This window comes from Gambusia affinis, linkage group LG23 (assembly GCF_019740435.1).
Source record: "Gambusia affinis linkage group LG23, SWU_Gaff_1.0, whole genome shotgun sequence".
Taxonomy (NCBI): domain Eukaryota; kingdom Metazoa; phylum Chordata; class Actinopteri; order Cyprinodontiformes; family Poeciliidae; genus Gambusia; species Gambusia affinis.
Window position 1 is genome coordinate 4,299,053 of NC_057890.1, and position 16,409 is coordinate 4,315,461.

General features: G+C 42.9%; 2 protein-coding genes and 1 long non-coding RNA gene across 5 annotated transcripts; 2 read left to right on the plus strand and 1 right to left on the minus strand.

Annotated features, from left to right (window-relative positions):
* Positions 1–752: 752 nt before the first annotated feature.
* e2f7 (E2F transcription factor 7) lies at positions 753–9,373 on the plus strand. Of its 3 annotated transcripts, XM_044108174.1 has the most exons (14): positions 753–1,364; positions 2,454–2,552; positions 2,709–3,017; positions 3,123–3,282; positions 3,368–3,607; positions 3,735–3,890; positions 3,979–4,122; positions 5,080–5,238; positions 5,320–5,404; positions 5,635–5,971; positions 6,259–6,424; positions 6,522–6,612; positions 6,715–6,916; positions 7,580–9,373. In XM_044108174.1, exons 2-14 carry the CDS (start codon positions 2,463–2,465, stop codon positions 7,733–7,735), a joined length of 2,295 nt encoding a protein of 764 aa, XP_043964109.1. In that variant the 5' UTR covers positions 753–1,364; positions 2,454–2,462; the 3' UTR covers positions 7,736–9,373. The 3 variants fall into 3 exon arrangements, with proteins under 3 accessions (XP_043964109.1, XP_043964107.1, XP_043964108.1); XM_044108172.1 differs by having other exon boundaries at positions 756–1,364; positions 6,522–6,916; XM_044108173.1 differs by having other exon boundaries at positions 759–1,364; positions 5,638–5,971; positions 6,522–6,916.
* Positions 6,933–10,779, minus strand: LOC122826387. Its single transcript, XR_006369778.1, has 3 exons — positions 9,660–10,779; positions 7,544–7,730; positions 6,933–7,147 (listed from the first exon to the last, which is right to left on the minus strand). It is a non-coding gene; the product is annotated as an uncharacterized LOC122826387 (long non-coding RNA).
* On the plus strand, positions 9,218–16,407 carry csrp2 (cysteine and glycine-rich protein 2). The gene is made up of 6 exons (XM_044108177.1): positions 9,218–9,374; positions 10,796–10,918; positions 12,765–12,933; positions 13,972–14,101; positions 15,573–15,666; positions 16,230–16,407. Exons 2-6 carry the CDS (start codon positions 10,807–10,809, stop codon positions 16,304–16,306), a joined length of 582 nt encoding a protein of 193 aa, XP_043964112.1. The 5' UTR covers positions 9,218–9,374; positions 10,796–10,806; the 3' UTR covers positions 16,307–16,407.
* Positions 16,408–16,409: the final 2 nt, after the last annotated feature.

Consider the following 16,409-nt stretch of genomic DNA (forward strand, 5'->3'; position numbering starts at 1 on the left):
TCCGTCCATCTCTAGCAGGAACAAGTCATTTGGTTATGTAGTGTGAAAATAGAGGGAAAAGGGAATTTATACTGCAATGCAGTGCAGTGGTTCAAGAAAGAAGTGAAGTCGTATAAGATATTTAGAAAACAATACATTAGAAGCTTTTTCCGTCCATAGCCATAGTCCAAGTGCTCGAATATGGCGTATCAAGTGGATATTATGCAAACTATAGGGGTTCGCGGTCGCTCCCACATTTATTTGCATGCAGAGCGGGACCTGCAGTTTCTCTCCCGCTGCAACTTTTCGCGCTATGGTTTGGGCATTGGCAGCGCCATTCGTGTAAACCCCCACCTGGCAGCTCTCACTTCCATCTGTCTTTCAGTTTCAGACGTTAATTACATCCCACGGCAGAGACAAACGCCTCGTTGATTAGTTAAAGGCGTTATCAGCGGCTTTTGTAGGCCACGCGTCTCTGTGGGAATTGGAAAGAAGCAGCGGTGCAAGCCAAAACTGTCCGCAGAAGAGCAAAGATTGTTGGTAAGGACGATGAGCCCTGGCGTCCAAATTGTGTGCATGTTTACAAAATCATTTCTGTCGGACAAATGTCCCCTAATTAATAAAGGTAATAACCATGAAGAAAGCATTTAATAGAACGACGTGATTTGGAGTATTGGCAGTCTTTTTGTTGCCGTCAACGAAAAAAATTAAGCATTACTGATATACGTTATACTACTTTTTTGTTCCCAATATTTTTATTGCGTTTCATAACTCATCATAAACAAGATCATAAATACTCTGTGAAGGAACTTTACGGGCTTTTTCTGGGGATTGGGTGTGTGTTCGATATTGCTGAAGATCCCGTTTCCACACAAAAACCGCATCTGTCACATGCGGTTTGTGGTATAAATGGGATCTTCGACGACATCCTAAGTTAGGAAGCAGGGTGCGAAAACACGTTGAGAGTGAGACCTCTTTTTTTTCCCCCAAAACCTATCTTGAAATGAGCGCGCCGGCTGCCCCGCCACCAAAGTAAAAGGCGTGGTCGTTCAGCCTCTCATTCCCTATGAAGCTCAGAGCGCAGTACTGTTGATTGGCTGGAGCTCGGTGACGACACCAACCAACGCGGTTTCCGATTGGCTGGAGCAATCCAGCTGCTTCAGAGCGCCAGAAAACAAGCTTGAGCGGGTGTTGCTGTTCAAGCGGGGCAGTAGTACACAGTGTCCGCTCTCTGGATGTCACGCAGGACACACATAAGCGGTTAGGAGTTACCCGCTAATTTTAAAGAGGGAAAGAAGTGGCTATGTTTGGCTGAAGCAACTAACGCGGTGACAAGACTGTGACCCGCATCGGAATACATCATTTATTTCAACGGTCACAAAAAGGTGAATAATTGTGCATTTCTTCCAGTTGTTTCCTGTTATCTGTGTCATGGTATGCTGCTCCACTGACCTAATACCTTCAGCTAAGTTGATAATTAAACTTATTTTTGATCTCTTTTACTATGTGTAAGTTACAAATAAAGTATTTTTAGTTCATAGGTAGCTCATGTAGTGTAAGTAATTAGGATTAATTTAGCCGAACTGGCCCTTTTCTGGTTGATATAGTTAGCGGTATAAGTTACGTTTCAGATCGGATTAAACTTTGATTTGTTGCAGTGTAATAACACATTAAGTTTCTATCATATGGCACCGTTTATGTCTCAGCAGGTTAAGCTTAAAACATGGTAATAAGGGAGGGAATTAGCTTGCTGTTAGCCCGCTAGTTACCAGATGTTTGCGCCAAATTCTTCTGAACGTGTAGCCTGACATTAAAGCTACTCTTCCGCGGTGTGTTTCTTTACTACTGATCAACGTACAATAATGATAAAACAGATGGGTAACGAAGTGTGGATCCCATTTGGAGGATTTGCTAAAACGAAAAGTTTTCAAAAGCATACAGAAGTGCCATTTCTGGTTTACGGTCAGTTGGGTCGATGACATCACAAGAGGGACGAGCAAGTCAATATCTGGATCCTTTGATCAGCTTGGAGATTTATTCTCAGACATCAGAGCTGAGAATAAATCCGTGCATTAAATCACATCTGAGTCGAGAGGGTTCTAGTTACAAATCGAGGAAGGCGGTGGAATTAGCTTCCTGCACAGCAAAAGGCTCTGGATCAGAAATCCAACAGGGAAACCCAGAAGTCGCTGAACTCCAAGTTCACTATCCAACATGCTACGCATTTGAAATGTTAAAATTGTAAGTATAAGCAAGGGATGCACAATATAACTAGTATTTATCGCAGCATTTATTCATTTTCTTGCTCACAGCCATCTGAATCTATGAAAAAGTGCAATTTCTCTTTGCGATTAATAAAATATTTTTGAATTTGAAGCAAAAAAAAAAAAAAAAAAGGTTGTTGCATAGGTAATAAGCAGTAACAAAATATTGTTTTGTGGATTCAAGTCTGAGCACTGTTACTTTTTTGGCAGGTTTTCCAAATGGAGGTGGAATGCCTGGCACTGAAAGACCTCACAAGTGTGGGGAAAAGTTTTTCTGTTCTTAAAGAAGATGGGAGCCACGGTGAAAAGGTGGGCTTGGCTGTGCGTTTTACTGTTGAATGGAAGCGTGCACATCTACGTCTAGTCAACTGCATCCAGTAAAATCCGGCAAAACTGTTTCAATCTCAACCTTGCACGACAAGCGCAAACGTTCCCGATTCTCACCAAACTCTCTCTGTGTCGCAGGAAAACGTGTGTTCAGAGAGGAGGAGGTCCACTCCGCTGAAACCGTCGGAGTCCGGCGTTCCCGTTTTCCTGGTGAGCCGGAAGGCGTCGCCCTCCGACCTGGCCCACATCACTCCCGTCAAGTGTGCGGGCCTGGCCGAGCCGTGGTCGCCCACGGCCAACCTGAAGGTGCTCATCAGCGCCGCCAGCCCGGACATCAGAGACAGGGAGATGAAGAAGGTTCTGTTCAGACCTATAGAGAACGACAAGGACCAGGTGGTAGACTCAGAACCAGCGGTGGAGGATGCAGAGGTAGAAGACCCAACTCAGGTATTTGGACCCTGGAAAGATTGGTACCTAGCTCAATCTTGATAGACATGACGTATTAAGAGGTGAAAAACAATTATGGAGTCTTATTATATATATATTTTTTAGTTTGAAGGGGCTTTTGAGGAGGAGGATGCAGAGAAGAAGCCGAGCAGGAAGGAGAAGAGCCTGGGTCTGCTTTGCCAGAAGTTCCTGGCTCTTTACCCTGATGACCCACCAGCCCACAGCCCCGTATGGATCTCGCTGGATGAGGTCGCAACCAATCTGGGTAAGTTCAAGACAGCGATCGGAAGAGCAGCTTTACCTTTTTCACGACCCGGGGCCGATTTCATAAATTCCACTACGGCTGCCAGGAGTGGAGCGCCGCCGGATCTACGACATCGTCAACGTGCTGGAGTCGCTGACCATTGTGGGCCGGATGGCCAAGAACAGCTACACCTGGTATGGGCGACAGCGGCTGTGGAGCACGCTGGAGGTGCTGCAGCGGAAGGGCCGGGAGCAGGGCTACCACCTGCAGATGGACCTGCCCGCCGAGGCCAGGAGGTCTGGACTGAGCCGGGAGGAAGACGGAGGGGATGGAGACTCAGGAAATGGTAAAAAAAAAAAAAAAAAAAAAAAGACAATCAGAGAAATACCAATGCTTTAGGCATTTGTTGATCAATTTAAATTTCCTCTTCTCAAACAGCCTGAGTGTGAACTTAAATCTGCTTCGTTCTGCAGCCGGGGGCAACAGAAAGGACAAATCCCTGCGCATCATGAGCCAGAAGTTTGTCATGCTCTTCCTGGTGTCCAAAACTCAAACCGTTACCCTGGACGCGGCGGCCAAGGTCCTCATCGAGGAGAGCCAGGACTCCTCGAGCCACAGCAAGTACAAGAGTAAGAAAGAACCACAAGGCGTCGCACTTGTTTTGGTCCAAAAATCGGAATACAGCCCAGAAACGTTTCACTTTCTTTACCCATTTAGCCAAGGTGCGGCGTCTGTATGACATCGCCAATGTGCTGACCAGCCTGGAGCTCATCAGGAAGGTTCATGTCAGAGAGGAAAGAGCCAGGAAGCCGGCCTTCAAGTGGCTGGGGCCCGTGAAATTCAGCAGCTCTGGAAAAATGGGTAAGAATTAAAGAAAAGCTCATACTGATGGAAAAGTGGAAGGAAAGATCTGCTGAATGGAATCAGCTTATTTTCAGCTTGAGTGGTTATGAAATGAAAAACCTGGTTGCACTCAGAACAAAACTTTTAAGTGCGGACATTGCAACTAAGTGAAGAGGACTCAGAATTAGCTACTTTGAGTTATAAAGGCATGTAGCAAACCAAACTATTTCCTGTGACATTTTCAAGCATGTCTGCAGGTTGTGAAGGAGAGCAAAACTAAGAGATAACAGGAAGTAGGGGCGCACTGATTGCAGTTTTGGCCAATGACATTTTTTTTTTTTTTTTTTTTTTTGCTGAAAAGTTGCTAAATGTAGCTATAAATATAGCTAATATAGCAAAGTCCCTAAGTCGGTGACTACAGCGGGGTTTCTGTTGTTAGCTGCCCGTGTGCAGATGTGACCTTGTGGGGGGGTTTGTCGGGTTGATTTTAAGACTTTTGCTGAGGTAGGTAAGATCGGTTAGATAAGATGGATTTCTGAAGTATCAGCTGACCTCCCAAAAGTGGAAGAAATTGGGCCAATTTATCAGTTTACCTCTAACAGGAAGGCTAAACATAGTGCAGCAAAGTAGATCTTTGTATGAAGAAACACAAAATACAGAGTTAAATTAAGGATTTATATTCTCCAAAGAATTCACATAGTTTCAGTAATGCTAACCATGCCATTATAACTAACATAAGTTGCTATATGAAATATGAACCCTATAATTACTTTATTTTAGAATAGTAAAAGTGCTTTACAGCTTTTGCTCAAACATCATAGCTCTTCAAGGTAAATTAGAACCCAGCTTAAAATTAAAAAAACAATCGGAAGCTGGCGATAACATTCTGATTGGTGCATCTGCATCAGACATGCATGTCCAAAGCTTTGCCTAAATTCCGGTACCGTCGCATGTTTTTTTTTTTTTTTTTAACAGGAAGCTCCTCGGATGTCGCACAGAGCGAGGCCGCAGCGAACGAGGACTTCAGGAAAGGAAAGATGGCCCGCCATTCCTCCTTCACCGTCACACCTGCTGCGGCTGGCGCGCAGCGGCAGGTCAGCTCCGCCCCCAGCAGCCCGCGCCACCACCTAGCAGGTACCAATCACACGAGGATGCTAGCTTTGTCTGGTTTTAGCTCAGAACATGCAACTAAACCTGATGTTCTGCACGCTGCAGGTATCCAGAATCAATCTTTGGATTACTCAAGAAAGTCCACGACCAACAGCCCCGTGTGTCAGCTGCGGTGTGGAGGCGGCACAGAGTGAGTTCATACTGAAACATTCTTAAGCCTTGGAAAAGAATTTTGTCTCATTTCAATTTTTGTCACATTTTGTTGCGTCACAACCAGCGTTCGATGCTTTTTGTTGAGATTTTGTGAGACGAGCCAACAGGAAAGAGTAAAGCTGAAGGAGAATCAAACTAATTCCCAATCGGGTTTTGATTTGGACTTTGACTAGGCCATTTTAAGCATACAGGCTTGTTTCTGTCCAGCAGCTGCCTCAGCATGCCGCTGTACGCCCAGCTCACACACACCGCCAGCAGCTCCCTGCCATCGGCCTCCACTCGCCCCACTGCTGTGGCCGCGCAGCCCTGCCCCGAGCGCCTCCTCGTCCCCTCCCCACACTGCCTGGCCTACCTGCCCAGCCTCTCACACCCCTCCGTCGTCATGCTCTACAAGCCGCCGGAGCAGCAAGAATGGGCGCCTGAAGGTCAGAGGTCAGCCAAGAGGGCGTCTGAGGACGAGGGGAAGAGGAGAAGAGAGTCGGGTGAGGAGGAGGAGGCAGTGTTGAAAAAGAAGAGCAGATCTGGTTCAGAGACGTCTGAAAAGGTGAGGGGACAGTTTGTGGCGTTTTGGTTCAATCCTGTAGAGGTCTCTCTGGTCTGCGCATCCTTAAAAAGTCTACAATTCATGCATAGGTATATTAGCAGCTGTATTTGCAGGAACCATTGGTTAGGGTTCATTTCTTTTGTACATTTCTGACATTACACAGGTTTTAAATTTCATTCCTAATGGCCTTGCAAAGGTTTTTAAAAGTCTTTATTTTGAATTGGTGAATCCTGCAGAAACCCTTTATGAAAGTGTCATCCTAAATCCCTGTATTTGTTTCTGTGCAGATCGGCGCTCAGTCTCAAAGAGAAACAGCAATGTTCTCAGAGACGGGCAACACTTCTGCTGTATCGTGCCCCTCTGGCCAGCAGAGGGCCACAGAGAGTCGTGCTGGTGACAGCATTGGGGAGAACACACAGCCATCACACTACCTCTACGTCCCCAACAATGCAGGTAAAACATGCCACACTCAGAAAGTAGACATTAAAAATATAAACTTTTAAGAATAAAGAAATTATAGGCTCTCTTCTTCTTCATGCCTCTTATTCAGGATTAAACAACTTCAACTTCCTTATCCCCGCTGGACAGCCTGCAGCCAACCTGTCTCTCCCTCCCAGCAGCGTGCCCACCATGGCTCTGCCGTATGTCCTGGTGCCTACTGCCGCACTCTCTCACTACCCCTTGGTGGCCGGTGGCGTACAGCAGAAGCAAACGTCCGATAATCCCAGCGGTCTGCGTTTCAGTCTGCCGCCCATGTTGTCCCCCGCCGCCTTCATGGTGGGGACGGCGCCTCATAGCGTGATGGAGGCATCAGAAGTCAGCGTGCAGCGTCTTCCATCGGCGGTCACTCCGGAACAGGGCAGACACCACGTGTCGGCAGTGGGGACGCCGCGCTCTCCCGCAGGGCCCAGACAGAACGTCGGTGTCAGCACACCAGAACCTTTGGTACGGACCGGCTGTAGAACCTCGGTCTTTCTCTTTCTCCTGCTTCCGTCTTCAAATTCACTCATACGGAATTATGATGCTGCCACAACCATGCTTCATGTTTCTGCTGCGCGTTACATTTTGTTTGTTGGTCAAAAGGTTCTGTTTGGGTCTGGTCCAAACAGACCACTTTCTTCCATTTGCTTGAGTGAACTAAACTATAGCTTGATGTACACACCATCGTTATGGGTTCTATTTGAAAAGATACACAGTCAAAAATAATTTGGATTATTTCGCCTGTCAGAGGAAAAATAAAATTGGAGTTAACTTCTCAAAGTCATATTTTCACCATGCTATTCATATTTTAATAAATGCCACAGCTCTAAGCATCTAATTAGCAAGATAGGTATTTTGCTCCTAACTAAATACTTGGAGGTAAGTTTTTACCTTACTAATTAAACATTTTTGATGCAGAGCTAAATATTTAGCTCTAAGCAAAATTTTAGTTTGCTCAGTATGTAATTGGTTTGAAAATAAATATTTAGTTTGCTAATTTAGTTTGAAACCGTGACATATATTAATTATATAACAGGCCAAATTATTGCTAGTATTTTTTGACAGAATTAACTTAATAAATAACACTCATACTTCCAGTCACACCTTTCTTCTGCTCTCTTTTCTCAGACTCCACATACCCCCAAGGACACCACAGCTTCCTCTTCCAAAGCGTTCTTCCAGACCCCAGGAACTCTGGGAAGTGTAGTGAGTGCTGTGCCAGCCGCTCGGAAAAGAGGCTCTGCACAGAGGAGACTGGATGTCGGCCACTCAGCGGCGCCTTGAAGGGATGAGAGTTTGCTTTTAGGCTAGCCACTTTAAAGTGGGGACACTTTAACGAAAGCTTTTGGTGCTCACGTTTCCCGGAAACAAAAGGGAGAAGAAATGTTTTAGCAAAAAGACTGATGTTTATTTTTTTACTATGTATCACTCTGAAGGTATTAGCAAATCAAATATGCCTCGAGGTTCGATTCCAGGACATTTCACGGTAAATTAGCCAAGCAGTATTGCCAATCTACTGCCCTCTCGTGGTGGGGATTGGTAACCGCTCTGTCTTTTTTTTTTATTTATTTTTTTTTATTAAATTCAGTCTTAATATTCCCTCCCATACGTGATCAAGCTACCTAATTCTTCCTATTTTATGTATTAAAGCCCAACTAGTATTTATACTTTAGCTAATATATGTTAATTACAGAAGCTGTAATGGGACACTTAGTTTTCTTTTAGCACTAAACATTTCTACATAATATGCATCTAATTTTAAAGAGATCTGTAGCCGGCCCCCTTTGTATTGTGTTACCTGAAGAAGGTGTAATAGGAAATCTGCTCTCGGTTAGTGGTAGGAACAACCTCGTTTTAGACATTTCTGTACAAATCACTAAAGCCTTAAATGTTTACAGCCTGTCACGTTGATATCGCTCTTCAGGAGGATGTTACTTATTTTATTTTCAGGGTAAACCTCAAAAGCCCAGCGCTAATACTAAGAACGAAATGTGACGATGCTCTCAGGTGCTTGAATACTGGTACTGCATGAAATGTATTTATATCGGAGTACTGTAAAAGACGTACAGGGGAATCGATCTTATGTGTTTTTAAACTTTGTTCTCACATGTCCAGCAACCTTACAGATACCTGAGTTGGATGTTGACAGCTGAGATAAGAATGTTGTCTTTAACCACTTTTTCTCTGGTTGGTCTTGCTTTCAGTCAACCCAACAGAAATGCTGGTCCCTAGTCACACCACTCTTAACCAGTGGGTGCGTGGGTCTCTCTTTTACAGGTTAACGTGAGTTATTAATATTCCTAAATAGCCGGTGTTCACTAGCAGAATGTGGGTTTCTGTGTTGCTATCTCACTGTAGCGCTGCTCTCTATAGTTCTGGGAGTGTACCGGTTTTTCTTCGATGCATTTCACAAGCTTCATTTCAATAAAATGTGTGATGTTTTGGGGTTTTTTTAAGTTTTGTGTTACATGTGTCTTTTCATTCTAACATTCCAGTCAGCCAACAAACAGCAACCAGTCTTTATCAGAAGACAATAACATATTAATTTATTGAGAAACTGCGGTATTACACTGTTTAAAACGCCATGTTGTGTCAGTTTTTATGCCGAACCAAGGCTCGGTGCTGCCTCGTGCCGCTTACGTCACACTCCGCCGGTGGTGATGAAGCTGCTCTGTCAGGTGCGCTCCGCCCTCTACGTCCGAGCCAACAGTAAATGGTTGTTGGTTTTTTTCCCCCCCAAGTGCTGAGCTCACTCCTCCGTGAAGCTCCTCCTCCCGGGGAAACAGTAGAAATGTGGAATATGTGGCATTTCGGCTTCGCCGTTAACAGTCTGGAACCTCCGTGGAAGCGTCTACATTCAGGGTTAACGCGGAGCAGCAGCTAAGCTTTTCTAACCTCCGGGACCAGGTCTGCCTTTTAATTCGTAAGTACAGTCTAATTTTTGTTTTCTACCATCTAGAACACTCTTAATGATAATGTTACTATGTTTGTGTTTATAGTATTGAAGGTAATATTTAGCTAGGTGCGGGGCTGCTTTCCAGCTGCATTTGCCAAGTGACGCAATGTTTATTATTTAGTGGAAATAACTCGGCTGGTTGTAGTGTTTTACGCTCAGCCTAAAAATAAGCCACATAATACATCTGTTAAAGCTCAGTTACAGTGTTTAAATTTTACCCTTATTTAACAAAAAATATATATATATATTTACCTTTCCCATGACGTGTCCTGCGTGTGCTCTCATTTTTACCTTAAGAGTTCCACAGTGCTTGAGTTCTGTTAGTGTCGGTTCTGAAAATCAACTTTAATACAGGCTGTTGCAGGTCCCCTTCTTGGGAGTAATTAGTGAAAGCGGGATCAACTTTCCCACTTTAAACCTAAATGCAAACGAAGCAGACCTTACTTCCTATTGGTCCGTTTCAGTGAAAGTGCACCTTACGCAGACCTGGATAAGTTTCTGAAAAGGAAACGGAAAAAAATTATTTCCGGACTGTAACCCGCTCTATCCCATCCGCAACTGTTTTTTTTTTTGTTTTTTTTAAAAACCCAAAAGGGATTATGAGAGAATGGTTATTTTTTTTCATTCTATAACAGATGTTTTCATCTGGCTATCTTCCATTCATCTGTGTGGGAACCCCCCCGAAAGAATAGAGATGTATTCATATTTCAATATTAAATTACCTATTCTTTAAAAAAGTCATATCCATCCTCCAATCTCTTCCAGGGGGAGAAAAAAAATTATTAAACCAATCTACATTTTCATACTTTATTCACTATCTTCCTTTTAAATTGCTCTCCTCTCCATGTTTCATATTGAAATATTGCAAACCAAGGCTAATAAAGAAAATACTGACCAAAAAGAAAGTAAAAAAAAAAGAAGCGTCAGAAAAATGTGTAGACGCCCTGTAATCCCCCACTACTTTTCTACTCTCTCCGGTTACTTTTCAGCAGGTCAGAGTTCACATAACTTTCATATTTTCATCCGTCGACCAGGAGTGAATCTACAAAGCCTGAAAAGAGCGTAGCTTCTCACTCACACTCCGTCATGCGCTGATCCCAGGGCCGCTGCAGCCCGAGGCATGGCGCCTCGCGAACATTCCTCTGGGTATTAGTCTGCCCTCTTGTTTGGGCTGACCTTGTTTGCACAGCTTTGTTTTTATTTTCCTCTGGGTGGCAGATGCGGCCATGATTTGGGGCTGATGCCTCAAATTATGGACCGTAAGCGCGGCAACCACAGGCTTTTATGGATGGTGGAGGGGGGGGGAGTACAGTGTCAGAATGCAGAACGGCCTTTTGTTGCAGGGCATGTCAAAGCAGGACGGTCATAATCTCACCACCTTTCCGCAGAAAGACGCACAATGCCCAACTGGGGAGGAGGCAACAAGTGCTCGGCGTGCCACGGAACGGTTTACCACGCCGAGGAGGTGCAATGCGACGGGAAGAGCTTCCATAAATGCTGTTTTCTCTGCAGTAAGTACATCTGGGAAAACACACAATGGGAGACGGAGTGTTTATGGGAGATCCGCTCAGCGTTCATGTAAGCAGAAAAGAAAAGAATAGTAAAATAAGTCGTCGCGTCATGGTAACAAAAGGATATTACAATAGCCACGAGGTCACAGATGAAATCTGAGAAGTTTAGAAGTTAAGGATGTCAACAGTGTGTGAACTCGCCCACGCCAAGCGAGTGAAAACCTGAAGCAGAATCTTGCTAAATGCAAAAAAAAACAACAAAAAAAACAATGGAGTGTTGCTTCAGCTAAAGGTCAGAAGATTTATAGCAAAAGAAGAGAATTTCTGACTTTGAAAAGTCAGAAATTTTTGAAATAACCTCAAATTGTGATGTTAACCTCAGAAATCTTCAGGAAGAAAAACATGGGAGAGTCCAGAGTTTAAAAATATGTCAAATGTTTGACTCCTCTGATTTCTGTTAGTGTTTTTTCAAGCAAGTTTTGGATTTTTGAAATCAATGTCAGAAATCTTATAAAAATACTTCTGAATTTTTTTGGGGGAAATATGCTATTTTAATAACTACCGTAATTACATCTACGGTGGCTTTAACATGCCGTCAATAGGAACAACTTGGCTAAATGAAGTTTCACTTATTTATTTTTTTCATGTTTTCTTGTTTGTCATGGTGAATTCACACACAGTTAACGTCCTTATCTTAAATAGCCATAAACATCTCAGATGTCATCTATGACCCTGTAACTGCTGTACAGTCACTTTTATATAATGATGGGAAATAAAATCCACACTCTTACTCTTCCAAATTTTATGTTTCAACATAGGAAAGCCCACAAGACTCCATATTTTAATTATTTAGCTTCATAAGTCTGCTTATGGAGACTCGGAAAACTACCAAAAAGTCAAATTAATGTAATGTATAGTAAAAGTCCATCAGTGGAGCGTCACTGATGTGAAGTGAATACATTAAAGTTTTCACTTCTTTAGCCACAACTTACAAAGCTGTGGCTAAACTCTTCCGTCTCAGTACATGGCTCCACCTGATCGGATGTTGTTAAGCCGATAGTTATGCAAATTTGCTGCATATATTTGCTTATCTGGAATATGGGGAGATGTGTGTTGGTTTCACAGCCATGAATGGTCATGGAAGCTGAACTCTGTCTCACCTCTTCATCAACAGGATTTTATTTAATTTTATTTTTTGCTTAGGTTATTGAGTTCACGTTTTTCTTTTTGTGGAACGGCTGAACCATTTCACCCCCGTCTTGAACTGGCCTCGAAGGAACCCTGATTAGGAGGATTACACGTATCTGTAGGCAAGAAGAAAATGATCAAAGCAGCAGAAAAGGTTTATTTCTCACCTGGTTTAGAGAGCTCGCTTTGTTAAATCTTTTTTTTTAAACACTTGTGTACGGGTCTTTTGAGTCCTTCCCTTTGTTTCTCTTGCACCATGAAAGACATCTTTATTTGCACACTGTAGAAAGAAGGGGCCTCATATGACTCTCTGTACTTATTGTCCGTTTGCTCACAGCCAAAGCCTCTGACCGTAAAACTGATGATGTAACTGTACAGTGGAGAGGAGGAACAGTAAACACTGGGAAGATAATCAAGATGGAGGGATTGGACGTGCTTTCACCATAGAAACGATGCTCACCATTCAGCGAAAATCTTTGTCAAATGTTGGTCTGACTTTGATGTTATTTATCTACAAATGAAGGGAAACAGAATTATAATCAGAAGAAAAAAAAAAATTGAAACCTAAATGATCAATCTGTTTAGTTTTTGAACCGTTTTCATGATCTAACCGGAAGTGTTTCAGCTCATGTCCCTGCGTCTTTGTGCGCGTCCCCAGTGGTCTGCAGGAAGGGTCTAGACAGCACCACGGTGTCCATCCACGACCAGGAGATCTACTGCAAGTCGTGCTACGGGAAGAAATACGGACCAAAAGGCTACGGCTACGGTCAGGGAGCGGGAACGCTCAACATGGACCGAGGCGAGCGGCTGGGAATCAAACCGGAGGAGTAAGTTGGCCAGCCCCATCGGTGCAGAATGATTACAGAATCATAGGTTGTTCGTTTTCGTTACTAGGCCTCCTTTTGTCGTTCTAATTCAGTCCCAATTTTCAACTCCAACCTGACTCTTTGCAGTTCTTGTATATGAGCGGTCACAGGACTTGAGTGGTGCAGGGAGGTCGACGAGTTCTGTGGCTCGTTATGTGGAATGATGCTTATTAGATGTGGCTGCTGACTGAGACAACATGCCAACCGACTGGATGTTCTGCTCAAAAGCTAGCAGAACCAAGCTTCACATGGAATCAGTCATTATGGCATTGCAAGCTTATGTATCTTTTTTTTTTTTTCTTTTAATGGAAAGCAACCATCAGCCTCATACACACCGATATGTCAGGTGATTAGTTATGAAAGAGTTGATTATGTAACCCAAAGAACCCTGTTCTCACTCTGCTCTCAGTCCTTCACAACAAAGACCCTCATTCAGTCATCTCTTAGTAAACACTGGATCAGGGGTCCTAGAGTGGGGGAGGAGTCAGGTTTATGCTTCCATCTTAAAAAATAAACATGTTTATTCCTTTATCTTTCTCATTTTTGTCACAATCAGGTTGTCCGTGCTTACTTAAAGTCTTAAAAAGTCCTCATGTATCTAAAACAAGGCCTTAAAATTTCTTATATTCATTAAAAAAATAAGTTAGCCTTAAATATATTAATCACAGGTCTTACATTTTGTCTCGGCAGGTCTATTTGGTGTTGTATTGTTTTTTTTTCTTGCCGAGTGGCATTCAGACGCCTTTGTGTTCTTTGACTCGAGGGGTTTACTGCTAACAAGCCCTTGGTAGCTAGCTAGCTAGCATTTTTGCACTGACCATGGCTAAGTGTAAAATTATCACTACTTAAAAAAAAAATAAAATCCTAAATTTGAGGTGGTGAAACCTTAAAATTAAGTAGAAACCAACAATATCTCATTGTCAGATTCTTAATGTTGATAATGTAAAAGGGGAAAGAACCTGTTGACTGGGATTTATTATTTCATCTTTCCTCCTGTAGGACTCAGATTCACAAACCTACAACCAACCCCAACCCGTCCAAATTTGCCCAGAAGTTCGGCGGCTCGGATAAGTGTGCACGGTGTGGAGACTCGGTCTATGCAGCCGAGAAGATCATGGGGGCGGGCAAGGTGAGGCCACAACAACCGCTAGCATCAGCTTGCAATGAAAACTTCCCTCTCATCTTTTAAAATCAAAAATCAAAATCCAATCTTACGAGTGACATTGTAAGTGCATTGAGACCTTGAACCTTTTGACATTACTTATCTGTATTTATTTGTAAACAATTGAAAAAAAATAAAATCTTAGAAGCAGCTTTGTGTTGATCCGTCACCTAAAATCCCTATGAATCCATAGAAGCTTGTAGCTGTCATGTACAGGGCCTCCATGCATCCTTAAAAAGTCTTAAGTTCGTGCAACAAAAATGAAGGTCTTGAAATGCCTTACATTTTTAAATGAATTTTAGTCTGAAATATGTTAATCACAGATCTTCAGTTTTGTCTTGGCGGGACCGCTGAATCATTTAATCTTGTATATTCCAGGATTTTCTACTAGAAAAAGTTTGTGTTTGCACTCAAACATCTTGATCGCGTTCTGCGTCTCAAGGTGGTTGAGGCTACCGGTAACTAGCTGCTAATGTATCCTTGCTAGCTGGCTATTTTGCATCCATCATAGGTTAGTGCAAATGTTTCCCCTGTTGGATGGACGATGTTTGAACATTTTTGTGGAAACATAGGTCTTAAAAAGTCTTTCATTTGAGTTGCTGAAGCCCACAGAAACTCTGTTGTAACAAAGTATGAAAAGGTTTCAACAGGGTGAGCAGTGATGAACCTGCCAATGTGAGGCCTCTGCTGATTTACAACAGATGAGGTCACATTACACATTAGGAAATTAATGAACCGTATAAACAAATCCTCAAATAATAATTGTTGTCAGAGAAGAAGAGGGTGTTTTTTGTTATTTAGAGGCAGACCAAAGTATTTCCTCTAGCTGATGGGCTGTGGCTTCACTAAAGAGCTGATTTATGGGCCATGATGTAACCAGAAGCAGTCGTTAATGTTTTTCCAGATGAGAGCGAAGCCTTCAGTTGGTGCTGAAACCCTAACCTGTAATTTCCAGAGTAATGAAGACACCAAGAGGAGCCCCCAGGCTGCTGGGAAACTTTCCTTTATGGCTTTTAATGGAGGAATTTAGAGGTTTCAGCCTACATCTGGAATCTGTTAAAATCACTTCTGTCTTACAAATCTGTAAGGAGTTGGAAAATTGATTTATTTTTTGTGTGGACATTTTACACAAACCTCAATGAACTTTATTGTGACTTTTTTGTGAATCTGAAAGAAGAAAAAAAAAAAAGCAATCTATGAGACAATCTAGCAAGAAGAAAATTAGAATATAGCGAGTGGAATATTAAAGTTTAACTCCACGTTGATTACTTTTGCAATAACAAATAGCTCTATCTGAATCTGTAATAATCAAACTGGCAAGTTCAAGTAATTGTACCATCTGATGGACAGCATAATCATACTTTCCTTTGCAAATGTAAATAAAAGTGAGCAGAAATTGAACTAAACTGTCACTTTCTTCGGGGTTCTCTCTACGCAGCCGTGGCACAAGAACTGTTTCCGCTGTGCAAAATGTGGCAAAAGCCTGGAGTCGACCACTCAGACTGAGAAAGACGGAGAAATTTACTGCAAAGGTAAGATGGAAATGAATGTGATGACAGCCAGTCACACTGATGTAGCTTTGCTTTTCCTCATCTGAATAATCTACTGTAATAATCTCATCCTTATGTAGTAACCAGATGACTCCTGAAGACAATTTTCTTCAGTAGTATCAGAGTAGAGTGGGTTTACCCTAATGCACAGCATAACTTTACATAACATAAGACTACAGCTGCTGACCTCTGAGAATCTGGTCCTGTTGGTGTTCATCACGCTCCTCTCCTCGTATCAGTCTTAGTTTTGTCGGTTTGGCTGGATTACATCAGCTTGGTCCCCGTCCAGACAGTGTTGTAGAAACATCCATTCTTGTTGCTCTCCCTCACCACAATGACTCACAATGGTTTAGTTAAGCAGGAGACACGCACAGACGTCAGCAGATGGATGTTTGCTGTGTGTCAAAATGACGCCTGGCACTGATCACTGATATCTACTGTCTCCTTAAGAGGGCAGAAAAGTCTCATCTGGCACATTGCTGTTGAGAGATTTAAAGCAGGGTTTGGTAAGGAAACATGTCAACATTTCTTACCGTCTTCTGCAGCGTGCTACGCCAAGAACTTCGGGCCCAAAGGGTTCGGCTACGGCCAAGGAGCCGGCGCTCTGGTCCACGCTCAGTGATGCCACTCCCCTCCATCTCCAACTTGAATATTTTCTGACTGCTTAGTTTCTTGATGTCCTGTTGTGCTCAACAAATGTTCTAAATAAACACATAAACCAAATA